General features: G+C 41.1%; 1 protein-coding gene across 17 annotated transcripts in view; it reads left to right on the top strand.

Moving 5' to 3' along the window:
• The window catches only part of LOC100692188 (adhesion G protein-coupled receptor L3), a 254,089-nt gene extending 236,787 nt beyond the window's left edge, over positions 1-17,302 (top strand). For 7 of the 17 annotated variants that reach the window (XM_019352839.2, XM_019352823.2, XM_019352819.2 and 4 more), the window contains 6 exons: positions 1,487-1,655; positions 1,820-1,945; positions 5,643-5,739; positions 10,943-11,068; positions 13,153-13,170; positions 14,423-17,302. In XM_019352839.2, coding sequence (XP_019208384.1) covers positions 1,487-1,655; positions 1,820-1,945; positions 5,643-5,739; positions 10,943-11,068; positions 13,153-13,170; positions 14,423-15,270 — 1,384 coding nt within the window. In that variant the 3' untranslated portion in view covers positions 15,271-17,302. Of the gene's footprint in view, positions 1-1,486; positions 1,656-1,819; positions 1,946-5,642; positions 5,740-10,942; positions 11,069-13,152; positions 13,205-14,422 lie in introns of all 17 variants that reach the window. The other 10 variants (XM_019352855.2, XM_013274474.3, XM_019352851.2 and 7 more) reach the window with 6 other exon arrangements.
• Positions 17,303-26,443: the final 9,141 nt, after the last annotated feature.

The raw sequence follows: 26,443 nt of genomic DNA on the forward strand, positions 1-26,443 counted from the left end.
GATTTTTGTATAAAACAATTTAATGATAACTAAAAGTAACCATCCAAATTAATGGCTAACTGGTTAGCTAAGAATAGTGATTGTATGGAAGAACTAATTTTCTGAAAGTAACTGATGGGTAGCTAAAAGTAATCAATAAAAAGTTGAAATATAAAGCTTAAGTAATGGCAAAAGCTGAATAAAAGGTTGAAGCAGTTCGATAATAATGAATATATGTTTAAAATAAATTGCTAAAAATAACTAAGCTAAGCTTCATAAGCTAGCTAAATTAAAACAGTTAAAATAGCTACATAAACTCAGTGGCTAAAACAAATGGAAAGCTCAATATAGCATAAGCACAAGGATGACCAGCAGAGATTATCAGTTCACTCGTATAACGTTTCTTGATCCAAAATGATATAATTTTCAAAACCAGATCAAATGAGCACGTTAGCAACAAGAAAACAGACTTGGTGACTGGAATTACAGTTTGCACAAACCGCAGCTCAGAAAATATGAAAGTCTTATTTATGTATACATGCCCAGCAATCAGTAATATAATAAATAATTGCTAAAAATAAAGAAATATCACATCAACATGAATTTAAATGTTGCTGTTAAGAAAAAGAGCTCTTCACATTAAAAGCATAAAACCAATAACACTCGCAAGAAATGTAACTATAACAACCCAGCTAATCTGTATGATGTAGAATCCTGATAAAACCAAAAATTAATGTGCACGAGAGTTGGTTTAGTCAGTCCGGTGCTGTATGTGCAGTCTTTAGTAACCACAACATGATGTTTCTGGTGTGCATAATTAAGCTTTGACAAAGCACGCCACATGGATACTGTACATGTAAGGGTAGACGACACGTTCTGACAAGAATCATGTATTAATGTGATTAAACACTTATCTACATCTCGCCAGAGGGGTCACCAGAATACAAAAGGGTGCAGGTGAAGGGGAAAAAAATTGCCACTTCTCTGCGCAGTGCACCAGCACAAAGATAGAGCCCTTACTCTTAATAGACTTTGTAATCTCAAGGGCATTTGTTTCAGATAAACCTTCTGCTTGAGTAAGATTTTACAAGACACTCAGCTCAGGCACTAGAATCCAACATGTAATATACTAATGAATTTTCTTTTCCTGGAAACGAGGACTGTATTTACCGGTCGCCCACACATATAGACTGCACTTATTTTTTGTGGGACGATCAAAGGCTTTTCTTTTTGTTTGAAAGAGTGCAAGTGTAAAAATAAAGAGTAGATAAAGACTAAAAGGGGAAAAAAAAAATCATTCTCATTTATCATCAGTTTCCTTTCCCCCGTTCATTTCAAACTTTATTTATAATTGTGGATTAAGAAGGTTCTTCATTTCCAGACCTTACAGTTAAAGTTGTACCTTATTGCTTTAAGACCTAATATCCTTGGTGGAGTTTATGTTCCTTCTCCTGAAACGACAGCTTTTATTAATTATTCATCAAATGGCTATTTGCTTACATTTCAGATCTTGGGTGATCGGCGCCATCGCCTTGCTATGTCTGCTGGGCCTAACCTGGGCTTTCGGCCTCATGTACGTCAACGAGAGCACGGTGGTGATGGCCTACCTCTTCACTATCTTCAACTCCCTGCAGGGAATGTTCATCTTCATCTTCCACTGTGTGCTGCAGAAGAAGGTCGGCATTTGCGTTCTCTCCCGTATCCAGAAAATAACACGGTGTCACATTAATTAACCGCATGCACATTGGAATTGATTTCCATAACGAGCATGCTGGAGTGTAGCGAGTTTGGAAAGCGGTGAGATGCCAGTGCGAACCTGTCTGTGCTTTTAAATTTACAGGTGCGTAAGGAGTACGGGAAGTGCCTGCGTACTCACTGCTGCAGTGGCAAAAGCGTGGACAGCTCCATTGGCTCCGGCAAGGGCACCGCCTCGCGTGCTCCGGGACGTTATTCGACGGGATCACAGGTTAAATAGCATTTTTCACTCCTGTAACTTAGCACGTGATATGTTCTTTGGAAAACAAGGTGAAAAATAGTGTATGTGCATGCTGCAGCTGGAGGTGGGAAATGATTTGATCCCGAGTGATACTCAGGATTACGTAAGATTTGAAGAAAGCGCAACGTGTGGACAGAAAGCAAGCAAGCACAAAAGAGTAAGTCTGCAATTCGTTTTCACTGGGGCGGATTTAGGCTGCGCGTCGGTACAGTGACGTTGACGAAAGCACTGGCTTCAGCTTTGTGGGGAACTTGTTCATGCTTACAAATTCAAATTTGCCTGTCTATGCCGGGGTTTGTAAATTCGGTGCATAGATGGTAAGTCTCCTTGTAAAGTAAATTGTTAATGGATTCCACCCACGTTGACGTGAAGTATAGGATGAATTGGCGCGATACGCCGTAACTGAACATCATATCCATATTCCAAAGAGTGCGATTTCTTCCAGTCTTCAATTATAAATAGTCCTTAGAGTCAAGCGTGCAGTGGCAACCCACGATACAAGCTGGATTCCGCACACAGATCAAAGCGTTTAATTATACACAGTGGTTTGACAAGATGGCTCTAACCTCATGCTCAGTCACTTTACATGAGCGAGACAGGAATGGAAACACTCAGAAAGATGTGGTTGTTTATTGCTAACTCCGAGGCTTCGAAATGAATGTGTAATCAGCAGAGTACATTCGAACCCGTCGGCTATGAACGGTTCAAGTTTTTGTCTGTCCAAAAAAAGGAGAAGAAGAAGAAATGGCACTGTCATTTTCAACCCATCTGTGTCCCTTAGGTCTGGGGACAGAATCGTGTGCGATATGATAATGAGATCAGCTGTGTCAGTATATATTGCTGTTTGAATATGTGAGCGATGTGTCATCTGGGCTCGAAACAGACGCCAATTTATGATGTGAAAAATGCTTTAAGCTTTTATAAATAAAAACATGCCCTCGGTTTAAATGTCACACTGCAATGGGGAAGCTCAGCGAGAGATTAGGTGAGGTATAGTGACAGCTGCTCCAATTTTAGTTAAAGCCGGAGTAGGAAGAAATATAGAAAAGGTGGAAGAAAGCAATTTAGCATATGAAAAAAGACAAGCCAGCGTGCTGAGTAACTTTCCCTTTTATTTTAAGTCCTCCTACCTATATCTTGAGCATGTGGAGGTATATATGTTTAAATCTAAAAATGCTTCATGTGGGGTTTGAACTCCACTCTCCAGACTGAAAGTTCTGTGCTTAACCAGTTGCTCTATTGTGTTCGAGCTCCCATTACAGGAGGATAGTTTTCTCTTAGATAAGCGGTCCCGAACATTTTCTGAGCCACAGACCGGTTTAATCTCAGACAATATTTTCACGGATCAGCCTTTAAGGTGTAAATACAACAAAATAAAATGATACGACCAAGACAAAAACTGTGATATTTTGTAAATATGATATTAAACGCGAATTCACTGTGTAATTGTGTAACTTTATTAGCAGCGTCCTCCTGAAATGCGCCAACAACATTGAGAGTAACGTCCTCCTCTCTGCCCCTTAATGCTCTCTGGTCGCTATGGTGACGCGTAAATATTTCTTTCAAAATAAGACACACAACTACAACACGGGAAAAGACCCAGGGAAACAGAGTTAAAGATAAAAACCCTGAAAACCATAAATTTCACACCTGAGCCTCAACTCAGTACCGGTCCGGGGCCCGGGGGTTGGGGACCGCTGCCTTAGACCTTTTGAATTGCATCATGCTAAAAGTTTATCATAGACTTTTTCAGTTTATGATGCCAAAAACACACTTAACACACTTAATTTGAAACCTATAGGCGGTGTCTTCATTTCACAGAGTTAAAGATCCATATAGAGTGTCAGGGATTTGAACCAGCCTTCCATTTATGGTTACACAATGAGTCTGTATTTAAAAATATTTTCCATCACTTTGAAGGACTGAGTGAATAATCAAACCAAATTAAAACTTTAGCCAGATTGCATTTAGTACCCAAATTATTTTAAAAAACTAAAATAAGTGGACCTTAATAAGCTCTGCTTTAACTGGAAACTGTTCCACACACAAGTCTAGTAATAGTAGTAAATCATCAAAATGAACAAGATTCATTTAATTAAAAATTTGCAGTCGGCCGCATCGATTAGTTAGATTTATAGGGTTAGGGCCCTGTAACTCACATCCAGTCACAGGTCCCCTAAGGGAAGTGCAGATGGAGACTTGACTTGTTATTGGTGCACTGGTGAAGGGGTGAAGGCTGAAGGTGATGGGGTAAAGGCTGCAGTAAAAGCGGACAGATGAAAGGCGTAGTGTTGTTAAACTCGATGAATGGATTACTGGAAGGATAATTTCTTCCTGAGAAGTCTGGCTAACTTGGAGTCTTGCTTAAGATGTATTATATACAGATGTGACAGATTAAAGGAAAAACCCATGACCCTTGAAATCCGTTGGTCTGATAAGTATGAAAACTATGTTAACTGAATTTTTAACCTTCAGTTAAAAAATCTCAAACCAATCAATCCCGTGTCTGGGAATTTCAGGGTCATTTAGACCACTTTCTTCACCAGCAATGTTAAAGCAGAAGGGTGTTCATTCTCCGCGGGAGAGTTTCACACATGCAGATAATCAATACCAAGGTGCATTGAAGCTGCTCTGGCCACATGTGGTGGAAAAACTCCTTACTAAGGCCCCAATAACACAAGTCTAGGGACCTTTTGGCAACTCCAGCATGTCCTTGTGCATACTTTGGTAGCTACTAGATTGCCAGTGTCTCCTATAATTTGCACAGAGGACACCGACAGAGTGGAAATTGCTCACCTTCAAAATAAAGGCCGTGCCTCAGTGCTGCAACCAACACGGATCAAAAGGTGGACCTTTTATTTTGAAGACAAACAGTCTTTGTTTCTGGTTTGCGTCACAGTTTTGCTGTCATTCAGTGAGCAGTTGCCAAGTGTCTGTACACTAGTTGGCGATTTCCATAAAAGACGCCAACTACAGGTAACTGTAGCAATCTGCCAACAACCAAAGCAGTCACAAGAAGGTATTCATGTCGCACCAAACATCTCTTTGTGGCCAGTTTCACCTGCTGCAACCAGTTGCCAAGTGATCGAGGAATACATATTTTTTTAACCCCGTTGCCACGGGGTTACCAAACAGCCTTTATCCCTTTTTTCCCCTACATTTGACAATCAAGCCTTGTTTCAGCCTGGTAAAGTATACCATCACCATCAGAAAACTCTCAAATGTTCTGCACACAGAGTAGAAAGGACTCTTTTCTATGGTTAGATGCACTCCCTTAGCTTGTGCAATAGCCCACGGGACTGTGATAATTAACCAGGATGAACTCTCTTGGATTGAGCCCTTTCCAACCCAAGATACAGACTCAAGAGAGCTTGACTGATGACTTTATTATTGATTTAACCTATCACAGTGCTAATGCTCATTTTTAATTGGAGGTTACTTATCCCTACAGCTGACATGTTTCGGGGTTAAATACTAGATTCGAAAGCCGATAGCATCTCTTTTTCTTCATATCTCAGCCGTTATTGAGCTGTGAAGAATATGAGTGCACGCTTGAGGAAATATGCTGAAAGCCTGAGACTTTCCACTCGTCCTCCATGTGCAGACTTCTATTTTTTTTCCTCAGAGTGAATATTTTTATAAGGTGAAATGTTATTTTTCTCCGCAGAGCCGCATCCGTCGAATGTGGAACGACACGGTCAGAAAACAGTCCGAGTCCTCTTTCATGACCGGGGACATCAACAGCTCTGCATCACTCAACAGAGGTATTTGTTTCCGCAGCACATCTTTTCTTGAATGATTCAATACACCAGCCTTCACCTCAGAATTTATGACTGTGACTGAGAAACTTCTTTCTTTTTTTTCTCTCTCTCTCTCACAAAAGCAACACTATTTTTCTCAAATTGCGTTTAGACTTGCATTCCTCTTAATAATGACACGAGGGCTTTGCAGAATTAAAAGCCTCTTTAAAGCTTTCAGCTGCAAACTTCAATCCAGCCGGAAAAAGTCAAGGCAAATCACTCATTTCACAGCAGTTTTCCTCAGATACCGCAAAATAATTAAAAACACCAAGTGAAATATGCATCTCCCCCACCCTACTTGGCTGTTAATTATTACCAAATACCACAGCAAGGTTTACAATGTAAGAAATCACGAAAATGAAAACTCCTGCCAATAGAGCTGCAAATTCTTACCTGTTCAAGTGACAGATTGAAAGGATAAATGCTTCACCGCTGCGGAAAATTGTTTATTATGTCTTATTTTGAAGTACAAACCAACCGTTTTCTATCGTTTTGTTAGGAAAGGTAAAACTAAATAGATTAGGTGGTAGAGAGAATAGCAGGCTCTCGGTAAATCATGCATTTCATCACATTTAATTCATTTGATGAGTGTGCAATAAAGGATATATTGAACACCCCGCCCATTCTGCCTGTAAAAGCCTTGAATGAGAAACCAGGAAAAGTGCTTACTGAAAAGCCTAAAACTCAATTGACTGGGAGCTTCTCTCATATATATGTGAGTAAAGAGTTTCCACATAATTCATTGACAGACAGAGTAAACTTTGGAGTCTCTCAGGTTAACGGGAGCAAATGCTGCGCTCGCTGGCATCCCTCCCCAGTCGTCACATCTCTTGACGAGGGGCTCGAGTGCCACACCGCTCACTCTCTAAATTCGCTCTGGGCGCCTGCTCGCATAGACGCTAATGCACAGTTACAATGATGGATTAATGTTCGACACGGGGAGGAAGTGTCATGAGCTCAATAATTAGGTGCTCGGCTTAGCACCATCAACAGACGCAGCTTTTATCAATAGTGGGGAGGCTGAAACGGGGGGTGAGGGCTTTAGGGCAGGACTGAAAGAAAAGCCTGCATGGATCTTCACTAAATATATGTTAAAATAAAAAGAGGTACAAATTATAAGTTCATTTCAATACCCAGGGGTTCTCACAAGGCTGAATCTGATTGAGAAAACACTCACATGAGCTGAAGAGCATGCTGGGAAATGTGTTCTTCCATCCCACGTGTCATAAGAAACAGATGCAAATAGAATTTGCACTTCTCCGAGGCTGCTCCCGTGTTGTTATTAAGGAATTATATGTTGAGGAGCGAATATTCCTAGCTGTTTTGTGCTCTGTATTCTCCTTCCTCCCAAAACTCCTCATATATGAGAGAGTGAGCCTGCAGCTGACGCTCTCACTGTGATCATCTCGAGAGCGGAGTCATGCAATCATCTTGATAGCTTTGCATGTTCAATTTATCCCAGCATTCAAGATTATTTCTGCACAATCAGTGTGATTTTTCTTTTCTTTCCTTTTCCGGGGGGGGGGCAAATTGTCCAATTCAAACACAGGCACAGTCAGTGGGGGATCTGTCATGGGGAGAATTCAAGAGGGGGGGCTGGTGTTTATGGAGTACACTGTAATTAGGGCAAGCAGCAACAGCAACAACAAATTACAGTTTTTTTTCTTGTTTTAAAAATCCAAACAACATCCCGATTCCCAGGCAAAATGATAACGTGGCTAATTAATACTCAAAAAAGTAGGAATAATGCTGAAAGATGAGACCAACACAGCGGCACTATAGTGCTTTTAAATTTCATTAAGCACAGTCTTTAGACATAAAAAGTACAAGTGCAATTAGAACGCCATAAAAAAAAAAGAAGTCTAACTTTTATAGGAAGGGGAGAGTCACGGGGTACTATAAAAACCTTTCCCCAGTGGTGTGACAGATTCAGAGCATTGGAAAAAGAACAGTACACTCTGCCGGAGGATCTAATTGCGGTGTACTCGCACCTCAGATAAAAGATGTTTACCCGCTCTGGCACAGTGCATACAGGAGGCGCGCGCATGTAACGCCCTCACAAGTCTTAAATTCGACTCCTTTAAAAATAATAGCCTCATACGTTGACGGGGAGAGAGAAGGGGAAAAAAGAAAATCAACAACTTGTAAACAGGAAATGAATGCGCCTGAGAAATATTTTCAGCATACTTGATATCCCACATAATGTATTCAGACACTTGGATTTTATTTTTTTTTTAAAACCATCAGCTACTGTAAGAAAAACAAACATTACTGAATCGGCAGCATTCGTGTTTGAGATTGCAGCCTTCAAATCTGCGGCTAATCACCGGGCTCAGACTGTGAAGGTTGCTTTGGTGCGGTAGTATGTGGATGGGAAACTGATGAGTCATTTGGGCCAGATCCTGGCAGCAAGAATCTGAAGACAAGCGCTGCATAAATAGAAAATGAGCCTCTGTTCTGTTTCCGTGGAAGAGGCGAGGCTGATGCAAAGTAATGACCGTCTTCACTATAGAGAGGACATATCGCTTCATTCAAAGGTTATTTCGGCAACTGCGCAAAGAGAATGAGCAAGTATTGAACTTTGCTCTTTGGAGAAAAGGAAATATTAGACCACTTCATCTCATAAGATTGGCAATGCCAGAAGTAATAATAATGGTGCAGGCCCCGGCTGTTGGTGGGCTTCCTTCGTACTGCTGCACCTGTCAAGCTTCCCATTTTCACACAGCATGCAATTTACAGCGCTAATAGTCGGGGCTCTACCTCTTGAAATTCTTTTTTTTTTAAGGTAGACAAAAGCAGGCCTATCATTTCTTTTCACCTGCAGTCAACTTCATTTCCAATGCTATGTCAGAGAGTGTAAACTTCCCGCAATTGAGCACAACAGCAGAGCTGAGGCGCTAAAGTAGCTAAACTCAGGCTGAACTTCCACACAGGCAGGACAACAACAACAAAGCTGTGAATAGATCTTATTTTTAACTAGCGCTGTAACAATTCCCCAAATCCATGGTTCCCTTTATACCCAGGCTTATATTTTTTGTTATGTTTTGATGCGTGTGATACCACAGGCACGATGATGTTTGGATCATTATTTTCCAGTTCAATACTTACCTGAAGGGTCTTTAAAAATGTAAACACACGTAAGCGTTTCAGGCATCCCTGGTCGTGCGTTTCATTCACCTTAAACGGAGCAGAGTTCTTGCATTGTTGAACTGAATTGTGGATCTGATGTTCCGCTTTGCTTGTGATGAGTTGATAAAAGTTCATGTATATAACACTAACTTCTAATTGAAGCTGCTACCTGCTCTTGGTGAGTGACATAGGATTGGGTAGTACATACATTAGAGCAGCCAATCCCAAAGGTGGTGGGGGACCTGTGCCATGAACCTATTTGTTCATGTGGGAAACTGGGACTGTTGTGGAGGGCCCACCAATAAGCTTATAAAGTTTAAATTAACATCAAGCAGCTGATTTCAGCTTATTGGTACATCGACAACAGTCCCAGTCTCTCAAATTGGGAAAACTAATTGCCCACCCTTGTATTGGAAGGTCACCCAGTCTGGAATGTCCGCTAGCGACCAATGCTCAACTTCAAAGCAATGCAGGATGAGTGAATCACTCCCTGTCTGGATGCTCCTTTACAGTTTAACAATGCTAATTAGCTTAAGTATCACGAGAACATGGCTAATTAGCATATCATGAACACAAGTTACCAAAGCTGTTATCAGCCTACATGTGCTGGCCTTCTTAATAAAAAAACAAAAAAAACCCCCCAAAAAACAAAAGCAAAAACAGAGCTTTGCTAATATACAAATAGCTTGTAGCTAGTAGCTCAGCTAAGCTTGGCTAACATACCAGTAGCTAGTTGCTAGTAGCTCAGCTAAGCTTGGCTAACATACCAGTAGCTAGTTGCTAGTAGCTCAGCTAAGCTTGGCTAACATACCAGTAGCTTGTAGCCAGCAGCTCAGTTCAGGGATGAAGCAATCCTTCCATTTGTACTCCATGGCTGTCACACAGACAAAACCTCTTCCTGGGACTGTATTTACTTCCCAGGCTTCTGCACTTACACATCTTTCTCTTCAACCTTATATCATACCTCTAGTAGTAATGTAATGTGAGCTTAAGCAGTAAAAAGACTCTCAGTAGAGTCGGCTCAAGGGCCATCGTGAAACTGGCGGATGGGACAGCGAGAGGAGACTGTGGACAGCTGTACTGCATATTCAGCTCCAGTCTGAGAAGCATTACACCCCTGTTTTTAAAAGAAATATGAAGACTTTAGCTGTGTCCCAATTCCTAGGCCGCATCCTTCAGAGGACCCGGCCTTCGCGGTCTGCGTGGAATATGTGATCTCTTGATAAATCGAGCAGATATTTGAAGTTTACACAGCTACATTGTGCCTGAAAATATCTTAAAAGTTTATTTTGTGACCCAGAAAGAGTAATATTAAAACTAAGTAGCTGCTGCCATTGTTGGAAACTGGAATTGCCTGGGCCGCGCTATTAATTCTAGGATAGGTTGGGCCATGAAGGATACACCCGACCCATCCTTCAAATCCAGGGAAACAAAGGACGCATTTGTTGGCCGCATTTGGAGCAGCCTTCGAATTGGGACAACCTTCGTCACCTGGCTTTGACGTAATCAGCCTTCAAATGCGGCCTCTGAAGGATGCGGCCCAAGAATTAGGACACACCTATGACATTCCTAACATTAATATTGGGGGTAAAAAAAGTATTTAGTAATGCAGTTTCCTAAAACACCCTTAGACAGGTGCGTGCACTCTGTATTTACTGTGTTGTGCTGTTTGAGTCCAGAGACGTACCAATACCTGTGCTGTGTTGGCCATGTCGGTTTTCCTTTGGAAACTTTACCTGTATACTGCCTGAATGTGGAGCACAAAAAAGTGCTTAAAGCTAATGGCCGACATTAACGGTACAATTAATACACTTTCCATTAGCCGCGTCAGTTCTGCCACTTTCATGTAGCAAAACCCCCCTCACATTAATGACCATGTGATCATTTGGATGTTAATGGCTGTCATTGCTCAGCTGCATCTGCCCAACTGATATGTATGTTCTCTCTGTTTCTGTCTATATCTCAATTTATCTACCCACCTACCTTCTTCCTGTCTCCTTTTTTCCTGTCTCACTCTGTCTTTCTCTGGCTGCTCCAGGGGCTATGGCTAACCATCTTATACCTAATGCACTCCTACGTCCTCATGGCACTAACAATCCCTATAATACATTGCTTGGGGAATCGGCAGTCTATAACAACCCTCTGGGCATGTACAACACACAAGGTGTGCAAGCTTCTTTCATTCTTTAACATTGTGGCTAGGGCAGTGTTATTTTTTTTTTCATGTCTGAGCCTGGAGATACTCTAGGGGGCACATCTTTGTTCCCATCCCAAAACAAAAAGCAACTTTATGATTGGACAATTAAAAGTAATGCACTAAGCTGAAATCCCAGCAGTCGCCCTTGAGAGTTTTAACAGCGCTTTAATTTAGAAACAAACCCCCCCCCCAAAAAAACAACACTGCCTTTGCTGTCTTTGTGTTAGCTTTGAACAAGCTATAGCTTTATCATAAAAATCCTACAGGTTTGTTTTGCTGTGGGATTTTTCAGTGGTGTTGCATCTTGGCTTGTGTTCAGAGCCGTGCTATTCGGTTACATAAGTTGCACTCACTCGTGGCTGTTTGGCCAAACACACAGTGTAAAAATGAGGAAATCCTCTGAAATCAAGAGTGGGCGCCCATAGGGAGCCAGATACAACACCAGTCATTTATTTTAAATGTGCTCCAGTGTTGTCAGTGAAGCTCGTGTGTGCTTTGTCTTCTGTCTCAATGTTTTTTTTGTTTTAGTTTTTAGCATTGCATTCTCGTGAACACCGCTGTTAGACTCAAGCAAGAATTTAAAAATGCAAATCGCCGGTGCTAAGTAACAGAGAGCGGTTTGAAGAAAAAATACGGAGGTTACAGTTCATTTGTTTATTTAGCTGAAATTTACGGTGGCCCTGAGAGGCCAAATGGACTGCAACCTAGGAAAACACCAGCAATAAGAAAAACGCTGCAAAAGCACACAAAACACAACGGAAATAGGAAAAGCAGAAATAGGAAAAAAGAAAACAGATATAGGAAAAACAAAAACGGAAATAGGAAAAAACAGATTTCCAAAAGCACAAGGGAAGTGTTTCTGGGGACACAATAACCCGACGGACCAGTTTCAGGAACCAAAATATGCTAGGAATTGCGCTGGGAGACACTTAAAAGAAGTGGAGGATTTGTCGGTTTTTTGAGGAAAGAAAAGATGAGCGGTAAGTGTGTTAGCCTAACTATTAGCCTAAAAATCAGCTATCAGTATTATATGAATCATGAGATTAAAACACACCTAGCATGTTTTGGTTCCTGCAACTGGTCCGTCGGGTTATTGTCTCCCCAGAAACACTTCTCTTTTCGAAATCTGTTTTTTCCTATTTCCGTTTTTGTTTTTTCTATTTCCGTTGTGTTTTGTGTGGTTTCACGGTGTTTTTCTTATTGCTGGTGTTTTCTTAAGTTGGAGTCCATTTGGCCTCTCAGGGCCACCGTAGAATATTTAGCACTTTATTTCAAACTTGGTAACTGTCATAATTACTCATTCATATATTCAAATGTAGATTTTCAAGTCAACATAAATTCAGTCTACTTAATGTGAAAGTGTTTTAAAAAAAAATACATTTTCAGTATGGCAGATATTAAAGCATTCCAAGTATTAGAGTTGGGCATTAGAAGCCAGCAAGCTATCGTGGGTCAGCCTGACTATTGAAGTGCTATTTTATTTTCTCTCTGCAGAGCTATTCCAACTCTCAGCAACTCAATATGTGTTTGCTGTAACTTTGCGAGTCTGTAAAACTGGGAAAACTCGAGTAAAAGTCAAGTTAAAAAAACAACAACAACAAAAAAAACCTCAGAGAGCTTTGATCAGCGGATAATTTATGTATGGAATACAAAGTGCTTGCATTGGAGGTTGTGATGGAGGGCTATGACTCACTTACACTGCCATAGATGAGAAAGAGTAAGACTGCTAATGCATCAAAAGATTTATCTGTCTATTTGACACTAAAGTACCGTATCCGTGTTTTACCCAAGGATTCCATCTTTTTTTCTCTTTCTTTCTCTCTCTCTCTCTTGCTATAGATATATATATATATATATATATGTTTGTTATGAGATATGTTCAGGTTCTTTGTGTGGGTGCACAGAATTTGCATGAGGGTTAAAAAAAACTATTGCATTGCAGAAACATTTTTTGATGCGTCATCAGCATACTATATGTGCATTTTCCTCTTTCTACCTGTCACTGTTATGCTTATTGTGTTTTCTTCTTTCCCTCATGCTGTCCCTAAAAGAGCCCTACAGAGAGACAAGTATGGGAGTCAAACTAAACATTGCTTATCAAATGTAATTGACTTTGGCTTTGCTTTCTTTTCACTCGATGCTGACAAAGGGGTAATGAAAACAACGTCATTCCCTTTGGAAGCAATACAATTCTCTTTGTGACAAAGGCCCCTCACCTTGACAAGAATGCCAGTTAAAATTGGTTTGAATCGCATGCCGAGTTCCACTGCTTACAGACATTTACACTACTTGGTTTAGTTTAAAAAAAGAAAAGAGACAGACTTCTTCCACTCACATGTCCTAGGCCCATTTGATATCACACCCTGAATAAGTGAAGCCAGTTACAGCTAACATTAAGATTCACCTCAACGCTTGAAAAGGCACATCGATATAAATTGATCTGTGATCTTTTTTAGAACGCCGTGCCTTTGTTCGTGCACCTTTTATTTGATTATGCCAAAAACGTACATAGATATATATTTAGATTTTTTATGAGGCTAATTTCCTTCTTAGAAGTCTGAGACGTGCATCTTGTCAAATTTTCAAGAGGTCAGACTGCGAGCTTGACACTTTTAACGAGCTGGATGGCCTTGTCTGAGGTAGTTTGAATTATCTTCAAATATATGCTTTGATGTTGATAGCATGGACTTGGCTAACTGATAAAGCTATGAAAGCTTCATGTCCATGCAACAGAGAGAACAGAAAGCCTCCTTCCTTCCAGTGTGGCTTTACTTTGAAGTATCAGCTATGTTGACATTGATAAAACATACCAATATATACCCACCCCCCTATGCATTTTTACAATGTTGTTTCTAAATGCTCACATGGGACAATATGGTTGGGGTCCAAATTCTACAACTGGTGTTCTGGTTTGTGTTTCACTTTTAAGAGTTAATTGCATGGCTTCGATGTGTCCGTTGTCTTTGCCTGCACGCGTTTTGTGCTTTTGTGTCGTGCTCGAAGTTTGGTGCTGTCTGGTATCGCACGTGTATCAATGTCTTCATCACTGCCATCATTTAATTGTTAATTTTCATGAAAATGAAGTAAGTCTTGGTATTGAATACAGTTTTTAAAGGAAGGTAAGTGTGAGCTCATAGGATTTTACTGTAAACTGTGTGCTTTAATTAAAAATGCTAATCCAGGCCTTTACTTCAGAGTGTATTTCATAGAACTGGGAGGGTTGGTGATTTGATGGCTGCTGATAAAAACAGCATTTATGTCTCACAAGAGTTCACTGTTCTCATTCAGCTACTCTATCCCTACTCATCTTTGTCATTCCAGAGGGAATCCTGAACAATGCCCGGGATACAAGTGTCATGGATACTCTACCACTGAATGGTAACCATGGCAACAGTTATAGCATTGCCAGCGCTGAGTACATGAGTGACTGCGTCCAGATCATTGATCGGGGCTATAACCACAAGGAGACGACCCTGGAAAAGAAGATCCTAAAAGAGCTCACCTCCAATTACATCCCCTCCTACCTCAACAATTCCCACGAGCGCTCAAGCGAGCAGAATCGGAACCTCATGAATAAGCTGGTCAATAACGTTAGCAATGGCGGCAAGGACGGCGGCTACGGGATGGGCTTGGGCGTAGGGATGGGCATGAATGTCGCGCTGGGCCTTGATGACCATTCCACCTTTGTCCCCCACCACGACGAAGGCCTCGGTTTGGAGTTAATACGCGAGGAGTCGAATGCCCCGCTGCTGCCGCAGAGGCCGCCCCATCCCTGCAGGCGGTGGACAACCTTCACAATCACCTCCACCAGTCGGCACCCCCACCCCTGCCGCTGCCGCACCACCCCTTCTCGTCCGCCAGCGCTTCCTCCTCGTCTCGAAGGAGGATCCCCCAGGAGAACAGCGAAAGCTTCTTCCCTTTACTCACCAACGAGCACACTGAGGACGAAGGCTCGTCGCCCAGCCACAGCCACCAGAGAGACTCCCTCTACACCAGCATGCCCATGCTGCCCGGCCTGCCCGACGTGTCCGGAGAATCGGCAGACGGCTCCAAGGAGGCCGGCGACGCCAAGAGCCCGGAGGCCAGCTCGGACGACGTTTACTACAAAAGCATGCCCAACTTGGGCTCACGTAACCACCTCCATCAGCTGCACTCTTACTACCAGCTAGGACGGGGCAGTAGTGATGGCTTTATTGTTCCCCCCAACAGAGAGGATCTATCTCCAGAAGAGGCCCAGCAGGAGCCCTCGCACCTAGTCACCAGCCTATAGGCCCGAACCCCCTCCCACCCGTGCCCATTGTATTCTCGCAGTCCTCTACTCTTTCCCCGTGTGCCCTTGGTCCATCAGTCGTTGGAAGTGGTAGCCTTTATTCTCTTTATTCTGTGTCCCGAAGACTGAGGCGGAGGAAGGAACTGTACCCTCGCTGTTACTGACCATAAGCAGGATAATAATTGCTACGAATGCGGCGGTGGGGGGCGTCGGCAGTTAATATGTGACTCTATTTAGTTAGACGCTGCAGAAGGTTGATGTTGTGCCCCCTCTCCTCCACTCGTCGCCCCCAACCCACACACCGAACACCCCACAACACCGCGACATCCACCCCATCCCCGCCCCCTCCCAAACCCTGTGTGGTTTGCCGTGTTTTGTCTCGTTGTGAAAAGAGACAATTACTCACACAGGATTTTTAGGTCTCAGAGATATAGTGTTGACAGTCTACAGGAACTGCATACCCCTAAAGTCTGAAACTGAAGACTTCACCAGAATTAAAACGAAACAAAAAACAAAAAAAAGACTATTTTATTATACTTCTGTATCTATATTGACTTTTTGAGAGATTTTCTTCCTCTTTGGTGAGTTGCAGCACATTTTGTTTGCTGAAGTGTCCCTTCAATGAAAAAAAAGACAAAAACCACACATATACGCGCACACAGACACATTTTGGACAGTTACCATAAAGGAATTATTGATTGTATGCTTTTAAGCATAGCTGTTCTTTTTTTTTTGTTGTTTGTTTGTTTTGGTTTCTTTCTTTGATTTTACTGTAATACCAGTTGTTAAAAGAGGGAGAAAAAAACTAATAAGAGAATTGCGAGATATTTCTATGTAACTGTACAGATAACTAGCATTGCACATAATAGTATGCTTTTTTTTTCCCGTTCCAAGCGAACCCTTTTGTCTCTGTAAATGTAGTGATTAGGAGCAATTTTGTTCTGTTGTGCTGGCCTTTCTGGGCTTCTGGTACCAGTCTGGGTTTTTTTCTGTTTTTTTCTTTCTCTTTTATCACTTTCTGAGAAATGACCATCGAAATAGGAGCAAAATTACACAAAAAATACAACACTTATCGTGCCGCATTTTCGTGAACCGTATTCACCTTTCTTTTTCAGGTCTGTTTTTTTTTTATTATTATTTTGGTTCGTTTTCGCTTTCCTTTTCTTTCTTTTTTTTTACTGTGTAGATAGCAGAGCTCTGATTCACAGATTGTCAAGGAGACAGAATCAGTCCAATTTAATCACGAGGTGTCCCTCAGAAGGTTTATAGTGCATCCTGCATCTATATTGGCATTCAGAAAACGCTTGTGCTTCTCGGAAAGAGAACAAATTGAACCTTGATGAGCACTAGACACTTGTGCAAAAAAAAGGAAAGAAAAATGGCTGTTTTACTTATTAAAGAAAGAGCTTTTGAAGTGAGAAAAACTGGAAGTGTTTTTCTTTTTCTTCCTCAAGGAGAAAATCTATTTATTTATTTGTTAAATAAACAGTAATAAAGGATGGGAGCAAGTTCAGCAACAAAAAGAAGTTTTTCTTATTGGCTATAATTATGGCTTCTTATTTATTCTTTTTTTTTTTTTTTGTATTGGTTTCCGAGTTGAATGACCTCATAACTAATATTTGTTGTAACAGTGAAACTTGTTTGCCAACAAATAAATTACTGATTAAGATTTATCATGTAGCTATGACAAAAGTGCTGGTGTTTTGTCTGAGTCCCGGGACACTTTTGTATGGATAACAGCCGAAGACCTCCAAATAACGGAACGATCGAGTCTTTTCTTACTTCTGAGTTCGTATTCGTCATTAGCCCTCTGTCCATTTTAGTGCCAAGTCAGTTTTGGCCCCGGCAACAGTGGATGTGCTCTGTATGCTCTGGTCTGCTTTATAATAGAAGCAGTGGTTTCATAAGCTGTAATAAATATTTCAATATCATTGCTGTTGTAACCAATGGATTCTTTACAGATACGGTGTGCTTGATGTGATATTGATAAGCTGCGCTGGAGTTGTGAGAGTAAAGTGGACCGTAGACCGCTTGCAAACAAGTGAGCAGCCTTACCTCTGAGTAACAGCAGCAACTGAAGGCAATCGATGTTTATACACATATTGGACAGGATTTGTTGGTTGGACTTTACTAAGAGCTTTTATTTATTAAAAAAGAAACCAAAAGGCAAACCCTTAATGACCATCTAAGGGAGCTTAGTCAACCTTAGCTTGTTTTATATTTGCTTTTAAAGGTTAAGCAACTCTTACCTGAACTTGTGGCATTATTATGAGATCACAGAGCAGAGTGACATCTGTGAGATCACACATGGAGCATAGAGACAAAGCGCAATTAAGTCCCACTGAAAACCTGAAAACGGAGCATTTAATGAGATAAAGGTGGATACCGAGGCAGTAGGACATGAGGTAATGGCAGGATGCTTACATGTGCGTTGATGACTCATGCACTCACTTTGATAGGTACACCTTGCTTTTATCGATTCAAACCCCCTTTTTTGCCTTCAACGCTGCCTTAATTCTTCATGCCACAGATTCAGCAAGCTGCTGGAAACCTTTCTCAGAGTTTTTTATCCATATTGACACAATAGCATCACACAGTTGCTTCAGATCTTTTTGCCGAACATCCATCACACCAGTCTTTCATTTCAACACATCCCAAAGATGCTCTATTCCATTGGAGTACAGGGAACTCATTAAACCAGTTTAAGATTATTTGCCATGGTGTGTTATGCTGCTGGAAGGAGCCATCAAGCAGCTATAGGTACACTGTGTTCATAAAGACATGGGCACGGTCAACACTCAGTGGATGTGGCATTTAAACAATTCTCAGCTGATACTTTGCAGCCCAAAGTGCCGAGAAAATATCCCCCACACCATTACACCACCAACAACCTGAAGCATTGATACGTAGCAGGATGGGTCCGTGCTTTCATGCTGCTTACACCAAATTCTGACTCTGGGACTCTTCAGACCAGGCGTCGTTAATTTTGGTGAGCTTGTGTGAATTGTAGCCTCTTTTTCCTCGTCTTAACTGCTAGGAGAGGCAGACGGTGCGGTCTTCTGCTGCTGTAGCTAATCTGCTTCAGGGTTCGATGGTTTTGTGCTTTCAGAAATGCTCCTCTGCGTACCTTGGTTGTAACATGTGGTTACTGTTGCCTTTCTCTCAGCTCAAAGCAGTCCGGCCAGTCTCCTCTGATCACTGGGATCAAAATGGCGTTTTCACTGGATATTTTCTCTTTTTCGGACTATTGTCTGTAGTCTAGACAAGTGTGAGGGAAAATCCCTGACGATCAGCAGTTTCTGAAATTCTCAGATCAGCCCGTCTGCCACCAACAACAAGTCACCTAAATCATGTTTCTTCTCTATTTGGATGCTCGGTTTGAACTTCAGCAAGGAAATGTGCATCTTTTTAGGCCTATGAGTCACATTTATTTGCTAACATGTAGCTAACTCTAGCTTTATAACTGAAAATTTTTCAAAACTGGTCATCTGGTGCAATGAAATCTCATATTTTTAACATTCTGAAGGCATTTTCTTTGGTTTGAGCTCGCAGTTCCATATTGTGGGACCTACTGTTTCCCCCTCTAGTCGGAGATGGCTTTCAGAGTGTGACTGTAGCCTTCGAGTGTCTGAAAAATGAAGCCAGTGCGGAGATGCATTCTTACTGATGGCTAGCGGTGGATGATTCATCTTATTTAAAAACAGAAGTTTGGATTTATGGACGTCTATGAGAAGATGGACTCAATGGACACTTACTTGAGTTCATGATCTATATTGTTAGCTTCAGGTTTGACCAAATACAAAGGTTTATTTTTTCCCCAGTAGAGTCAAAAATTAAATTAAAGTAGGGGATTCTTTAGGGAGGACCTAAAATCCAGTTTACCCATACCTAACAAGAAATACTTGTTAGGTAAAGTGATGGGCAGACAAACATACAGCCGTTCCTTTGCTTATCAGATCAGATGATTGGGTGTAGTGAAAAGGGTGTTGCTCATAGTGACTCACTTAGAGGATTATTACCCAGCTCTGCAGTTTTGGTCATTTTCTTCCTCAGGAAAACTCTGCTGCGCTGCAGCAAACAGCACACCAAGAGTTAAGAACTAGCTTTTGAAAGCAGCAGAGCCATTAGTTGCTAAAAAGCCACACATTCCCTCGAGATTCGGTTAACACCTATAAGTAAATATTGGACTTACATTAGCTGGCCTAAAACACAACTCCTAATGGATGTTAATGGCTCTGTGTGTGCTGCTTGTGTATAGGTGGTGATAATGTCAGTGGTGTGCTTGCAGCTTGTTTCGTGTGACAAAACGAACAAATGTTAGCATCAGATAAAAACATACCACAAGAGGAAACTGAAACCTGTCAGAGTCTGTCAAAAAACTGAATGATGCTTTGATATTGATCAGATTTTTAGCTACAACATGAGGGAAAGTGGGACGTTTTAAGGCCATGGAGTGATTATTGACCACACCGGGCATAAACTATTCAGAAACATGCATCTCCCATGCACTGCACTTATCGGGTTTTGACACTTAGCATGTTAGCTAACATAAACAAATGTTTTCGATTGTTTCTGCTTACATGAAGAATTTCACTCTTCGAAGTTCAAGATTGAGTTTATTTCTTAAAAAGGAATGTCCTTCAATGAGCACATTAAACAGATATGTATGGCTGCTTTCTTATGCAAAACTAGAAACATCCTGTCTCAGAGTGATCCTGACAATTAAGGATGAATTTACTATTTCTAGGTCGGACTACTGTTATTCAGTATTCATCATTAACGCCTTGAAAAGCCTTCAGTTGATCCAAAATGCTGCAGCGAGAGTACTGACAAGGACTACAAAGAGAAAGCATATCTCTCCTATATTAGTTTCTCTTCACTGGCTTTCTGTTGAATCCAGAATCTAACTAAAAATCTTTCTCCTCACATACAAGTTCTTGAATAATCAGGCCCCATCGTATACCGAAGGCCTCATAGCATGCTTCCTAGGATATTTAAAAGCAGAATGGGAGGTAGAGACTTCAGCTTCCAGGCTCCTCTTGTGGTGAACCAGCTCCCAGTTTGGACAGACACCCTCTCTATCTTTAAGATTATGCTTTAAGCTTTCCTTTTTGATAAATCCTATAGTTAGGACTGGATCACATGACCCTGAGTCCTTCCTTAGTTACACTGCAATAGGCCTAGGCTCCATGTATTTATACACCATTCTCCATTTAATCAATAGTAATCATTAGTCTTTTGTCCTGACTTACTCCCCTCATGCCAAACTGGTGGTGGCCGCCCCTCCCTGACCCTGGTTCTGCTGGAGGTTTCTTCCTGTTAAAAGGGAGATTTTCCTTCCCACTGTTGCCACGTGCTTACTCATAGAGGGTCGTCTGATTGTTGAGGTTTTTTCTGTATTGCTGTAGGGTGTTTACCGTATAATATAAAGCTACTTAAGGTGACTGTTTTTGTGAATTGGTGCTATATAAAGAAATAAAACTGCATTGAATTGAAAAATGTTAGCTTGTTGCAGTAGATGTACAACATCCTTATATCCCTTATTTAATTCAGCTCTCTTGGCAGGGCTCGTTTGTGGATGCCTGCAGTTTTATGTGGCTCAGTTGGTTAGGGCGGTTAGCTAAACCAGTCAGGGTGTTGGAAAAGTAAAGGGTAAAAATAAGAAGACAAACAGCTGCATGCAGCAGCAGATGCTGATAATGATTAAAGTTTCATTTTTCATTATAAAGAGGCATTTGATTGAATGTTCATATTGAAAGTAAAACTTAATGCACATTCTAATATATATTCTTTCACTGGATGGGACTATTTACAAACAGGCAGGTGACATTGTGAACATTAAATTAAGACCTAGATCATTTGCAGATAGTGTAGAATAAGTGATCAAACCGAACCTAAAGATTGTATAACTACAGTTATTAACAGATTCTTCACATGCAGGTTTTTGGAGCTGAAGACGTTCCCACTGGGGTAATGAACTCATTAAATTACCATGTGATAAACAGACCAAGGCTTATTTCTGTCTCACCATGTGTGCTTATTATATTTTACTGTGTCCTGCATGTAAAGTAGCTGTTGCAGACTGTGGGGGGAGTTCAGCCTATTTTCACAGAGCTGGAACTGTGATGGATGGCTGAGTCATTGTGAGAAATTGCCAAAGATGTGGCGCTCCTCCTATTACAGCCAGGATCTCGGGTCGCAAGATAAAGGATGAAGGGGGCTTCAGCTCTAGCACTTTTGCCAGCCCATATGCTTAAGCATGGCTCTCTTTACTTGGAAAGATGACCGAAAGTGCTGTGGACATCACCGCCGCGTGACATTGACTGGCATTTGCAGTCCCCGCGGAGTTCATGAAATGTGCTGAAGATGTGACTCCGGGCCCCACTTTATAAACGAGCCGTTACGCAAACTCATAAGCCAGCTCGGGCCCTGATGCTGACCAGGGACGTGCTCACATGGCACAAAATGGCTTGAGACACTCCTGCCCACAGATGTTTACTGACACATGCAGAGATAGAGGTTTCTTTCGATTTTTGTTTTGAAGCCCAACATTATGCTTTATTAACACTGTTTACCCAAGTGAGAATATTTTCTGCCTGCCACAAATGTATATTGATTTTGCCGGCTAGGCCATCAGACCTTAGATTGAAATCTTTAATTGCTAAAGGTTTTCTGCTTACCTCCCTAACTACAAAATAAGTGTTGACATGTGCTCACAGCTCTTAAAATAGGGCACGTTGGAGCTTCTACAGGAAGACTCAATATACACTGTAAGTGCTTAAAGTTTCTTTTGAAAGCACCGCACGGTTTTTAAAGAGCTGGTTGAGATTAAATGATACATGTGTGCTGTTATCATTTTTGTGTTTCACAGGTTAAAAGAGGCCGAAAACATACATGTACTTACACATGTACACATCTTTTAACCTCCAGGGGATGTTTCATTGGACAGTCCATGTGACCGGAGATATCCTTGTTGCTGACGTCAACCTCCTCCTCCAGCTCTTAACCACGTTCCACTTCTCCTAATCGCTTCATCCATAGCTGATTGATTTAATTGTTAGCATAAATGAATTTCAGCAAATGCAAATCAGTGGCTTATATCCTCATTTCTTCATTTAGCTGCATACAGTACATTAAATCTCCCAGTTTTGGCCTCTCTCATGGTTAATGTTGACTCCACAGCAGACAGAAAAACGAAGAATAAGTTTAAGTGTACCTTCTTTGCTTTGTGTGGTCTACTTTTCGTTCCGCATCTCTTTAACCAGTATTAACTGAGGAAGGAAAGGTAGAGCAGAAACAGTGTGGCTGCACTGATAAGGACAAGTGTCCATTTGTGAGCCGTCTGGTCGAGGAGATGGTATTGGAAAACTGTTGTCTGGCGGCTCGTGTTGTGTCATTACGAGCAGCCGTGTATGTGTGAGTTCACGTCTGTGAGCGAGGACACAAGCCTGCGTGGATGTTTGCATGTGTGTGTATTGGGGGGGGTGGAAACACCTGCATGCCGTGTGAACAACAGCATGTGAGTAGCTGAGATGTGATAATATAAAATGGCACATTTCATATCTTGCCTACTATTGAAAAATCAATGGCTGAATGCCTGGCAGAATTCCAAATGAAAGGTGAATCAATGTCATCTACAGCTATGTGTATTGGGACGACCTGACAGCCTCAGCACATAAAATAAAATAAGCTTCTTCTTCTTCTTCTTCTTCTTTTTTAGCAGCCCACATTGATTTAAAATAGGGTGTTTGGAGCGTCTCAGCTTCTGGCCCTTGGCGGCCCAATGTACTGCAAATTTGGGGGATTTTTATTAGCAATAGGGGAAAGGGTGGTCTTCAATCCACACAACCAAGTTTAAAACAACTTGATTAATGATCCTCACATGAACATAATGTTTTCCACCAAATTTTTTTAAATTTTCAAATGTTAGTTTTTGTTTAGGATGAGCTCTTATCAGTGTTGCAAGTCATTTTAGAAGAAGGGAATAAGCAGAAAAATTGTTCAAGGGAAGAAAGAAAAAATGTTTGAATACAGACAATTATCTTGGGAAGTGTGAGAAATATTACTGGTCTTTTTTCTCTCTTAGTTTGTAGTTGAGCTAAACAGGCTGAATGGCTTAATATCATTAAGTAATGAATATGAAATCTTTGGAGATGATAGTAGCATAAATGCTGCTAGCAAGTTTTAATTTGTCGTCCTGCCCACCTGCTCCAGTTGAGCTCGACTCCAAAAGAAAAAGAGTTTATCACATGAGTTTTCTGCTGGTTTATTTTTAATATTGTTTTGCAGGATGTAACTTCATCATGTACCCTGCTGTTTAGAGAAAAAAAAACAGAGATGGAGATCCTAAATTGTGGCTAAAAACAAGCTAACCTAGCTTGTTTTTAGCCATAAAACTAGCTAACCTATGGCTGTCACAGCACATATGAATAAATTTGGGCAAGGTTTATGCTTTAGTGAAAGAGGAGATAATAATACGTATTACTGAGCAACCAGGTCTCATAAGAACATGTGAAATAGTCACAAAAAGGCAGCCGGTTTTTCATGTTCACGGACATAAATGGTCAAGTTCTTTTGTGTGAGAGTGCACAAATTTGTAAGTAATATATTTCAACTGAATTTTATTTCCTGTCTGAAGCAAGCCAGAAATCCCCATAGCAACCAAGAAAGAAAAGATTTGAAAGAGTGGCAATCATTGTATTTTATGCTGCAGTAACACTGGGGAAAACAGTGGTTGGAGACCATGGCAGGACCAAAATTATTGTGACCCTGTGCAATGGACCTGCACTTTGACTGCCTTTGAAATGGTTGCCTCAGAGATGGACATCAGGTCGGCAATCACTCACAGTTCCTGTCCTCAAAGCAGCCTGCTATCAGCCTGCTATCAGTCTGCAGCTGAATGGGGTCAAAGTGGCAATTAATGCAATCTGTTTGTGATAATTTTGTGATTGCTAACATTTGAGCCAGAATCAGATTCAAAACAAAAATTCAGATATTTTTCCACAAATAGTGATGGAGTTGCAAAAAACCCTTGGTTTGCCTGCTTTTTAAAAAAATTAGGAATATAACCGGAAAAAAAAAGTTGGCAACCAATTGAGTCAATTCCACAACTTCTATGTGACGCATCACAGATGAATCAGGCTCATCAGTGCACACTGACTCAGACTGATTGCAACATGTTGGAAATCTGTGTTTATAAATTATAAGGCAATAATTTGCAAACCTTCACCGAGCAGAGAGTGATTGCAGTCATTCTGAGTCAGATCTTTTGGAGACAGGTGTCCTCCCACCACGTGCAATCACCTTGCTACTTGCAATTGGTCACCTAATGTAAAGAAATTCAATGGACTCACCAACCACAGATTTTTCTAGTTACAAGTTGGTTGCCATCCTGTTTATAATATAATTTGACTAAGCCAACTCATAACTAAATGGTAAATCTAAGCAAGTGTTGTTGAGGTTAAACTTAACCAAACATCATATTTTTAATAACATATTTTAAATGACAATGACAAGACGATTCTACCATCTACCTATGGCAGTTAACCCCTTCGTTGTGAACATAGGTGGTGACCCTACATTTTGGAGGAAAGTGAGTTTTTTTTCCTTGTTCCATGACTGCAAAGACTTCGGAGAACAATTTAACATCAAAACCAGAATTAAATCTTCTGAGTGACTGGGGTCAGAGTTGAGGTTCGGGATAGGGTATTGACATGACTCGGTGACATGAATGAACTCTCTTGTTTCTCCCTCTGTGTTGTTTTAAGGTCACGTTAAATTTATGGCTACAGTTGCTATAATTAAATGTAAACACTGGAAGCTGGCTAGCAGCAGTTTTAAATGTCTGTAATGTGCTAGAAAGTAGTTAAAATTTCCTATCACAATTTCCCAGGGACCAAGGCGACATCATTAAGTGTCTGCTTTGTGGAACCAGCAGTGAAGATATTCAGTTCACTGTCATAGAGGAGGTTGAGTCATGGTGCTAATTAGCATTAGATCTGCTACAGCAACCTTTTGCAATCGTGCTTTAGTCACTTCAAAGAGTGTTTCTGTTATTTTTATTTTTTTTGTGTGTATCCTGTGCATGTTTTCATAAATCACACGCCGTCATCTTTGCATATCCGTATGCCCTTGTGCATTGTTCCATATCTTAAAGTCACTCCCAGTAGCTTTACTGACTTTTGTTCACTCGTAAATACACTTCATCGTGTCCCATCATAGCCTGGCTTTATGACTGAAGGGATAAGCAGCAAAACCTCTTGTACCTCTTAAACGCCTGACTGTATCACAACACTTACTCGCCCGGGAGAAGCAAACAGGCCCCTCATGCCACGGGCAAACAGGTTACGTGACATTCACGAGAATCCTCTGTGAGTTCATTTGGAAGATCATTTGCGGTGCGCAGGCCACAGGAGGAGAAGCACGCGAAGCCTGGAAAGCGGTAATGGCTGCCCTGGGAATTTTTTGAAGTGTTACTTCAGGTCGCGGGATGAGTGTGCTATACATAACCGAGATGACTACTGCAGCGTGATGTCGTTTGCGTGATACTTAATCCTAGGTATGGTCTCAGTGGTCTGAAAGCTTTTAGTCCAGTTCATCTGCAGTGCTGTTTACACTCAGGCTGGACATGAGTTGAACACGTTGACCTTGGATAACTGAACTGGATCATAGATAGCGGTTTATTATTATACTGGTTTAGATTACATACTGTACAGTTAGAGCTGGGATTGACAAATGGATTGTATGCAGACATGCTTATGTTTCCTAAAATCTTATTATAATCCACAAACTGTATCTTTGTTTGTCTGCAAACTCCACCCACACAATCACAAATTGACCGACCAAAACTGCCACACAGGTGCATCTTAGGGTTCTGAAGGTTCTCATCTATATCAGATAATATGACATCACTATGCTGCCCAGCGACCACATACCATCAGACTAGATTTGTAGCATTTGTTCACCTAGAACACTTTAGAAAAGAACCTTATCCTTTTAATTTCACAGCAGTAACATCTAATTTAGCAAATACTGAATACTCATTCTTGATATCTGCAAATTGCAGTGTTTTT

Source organism: Oreochromis niloticus, linkage group LG3, assembly GCF_001858045.2.
Source record: "Oreochromis niloticus isolate F11D_XX linkage group LG3, O_niloticus_UMD_NMBU, whole genome shotgun sequence".
Lineage (NCBI taxonomy): Eukaryota > Metazoa > Chordata > Actinopteri > Cichliformes > Cichlidae > Oreochromis > Oreochromis niloticus.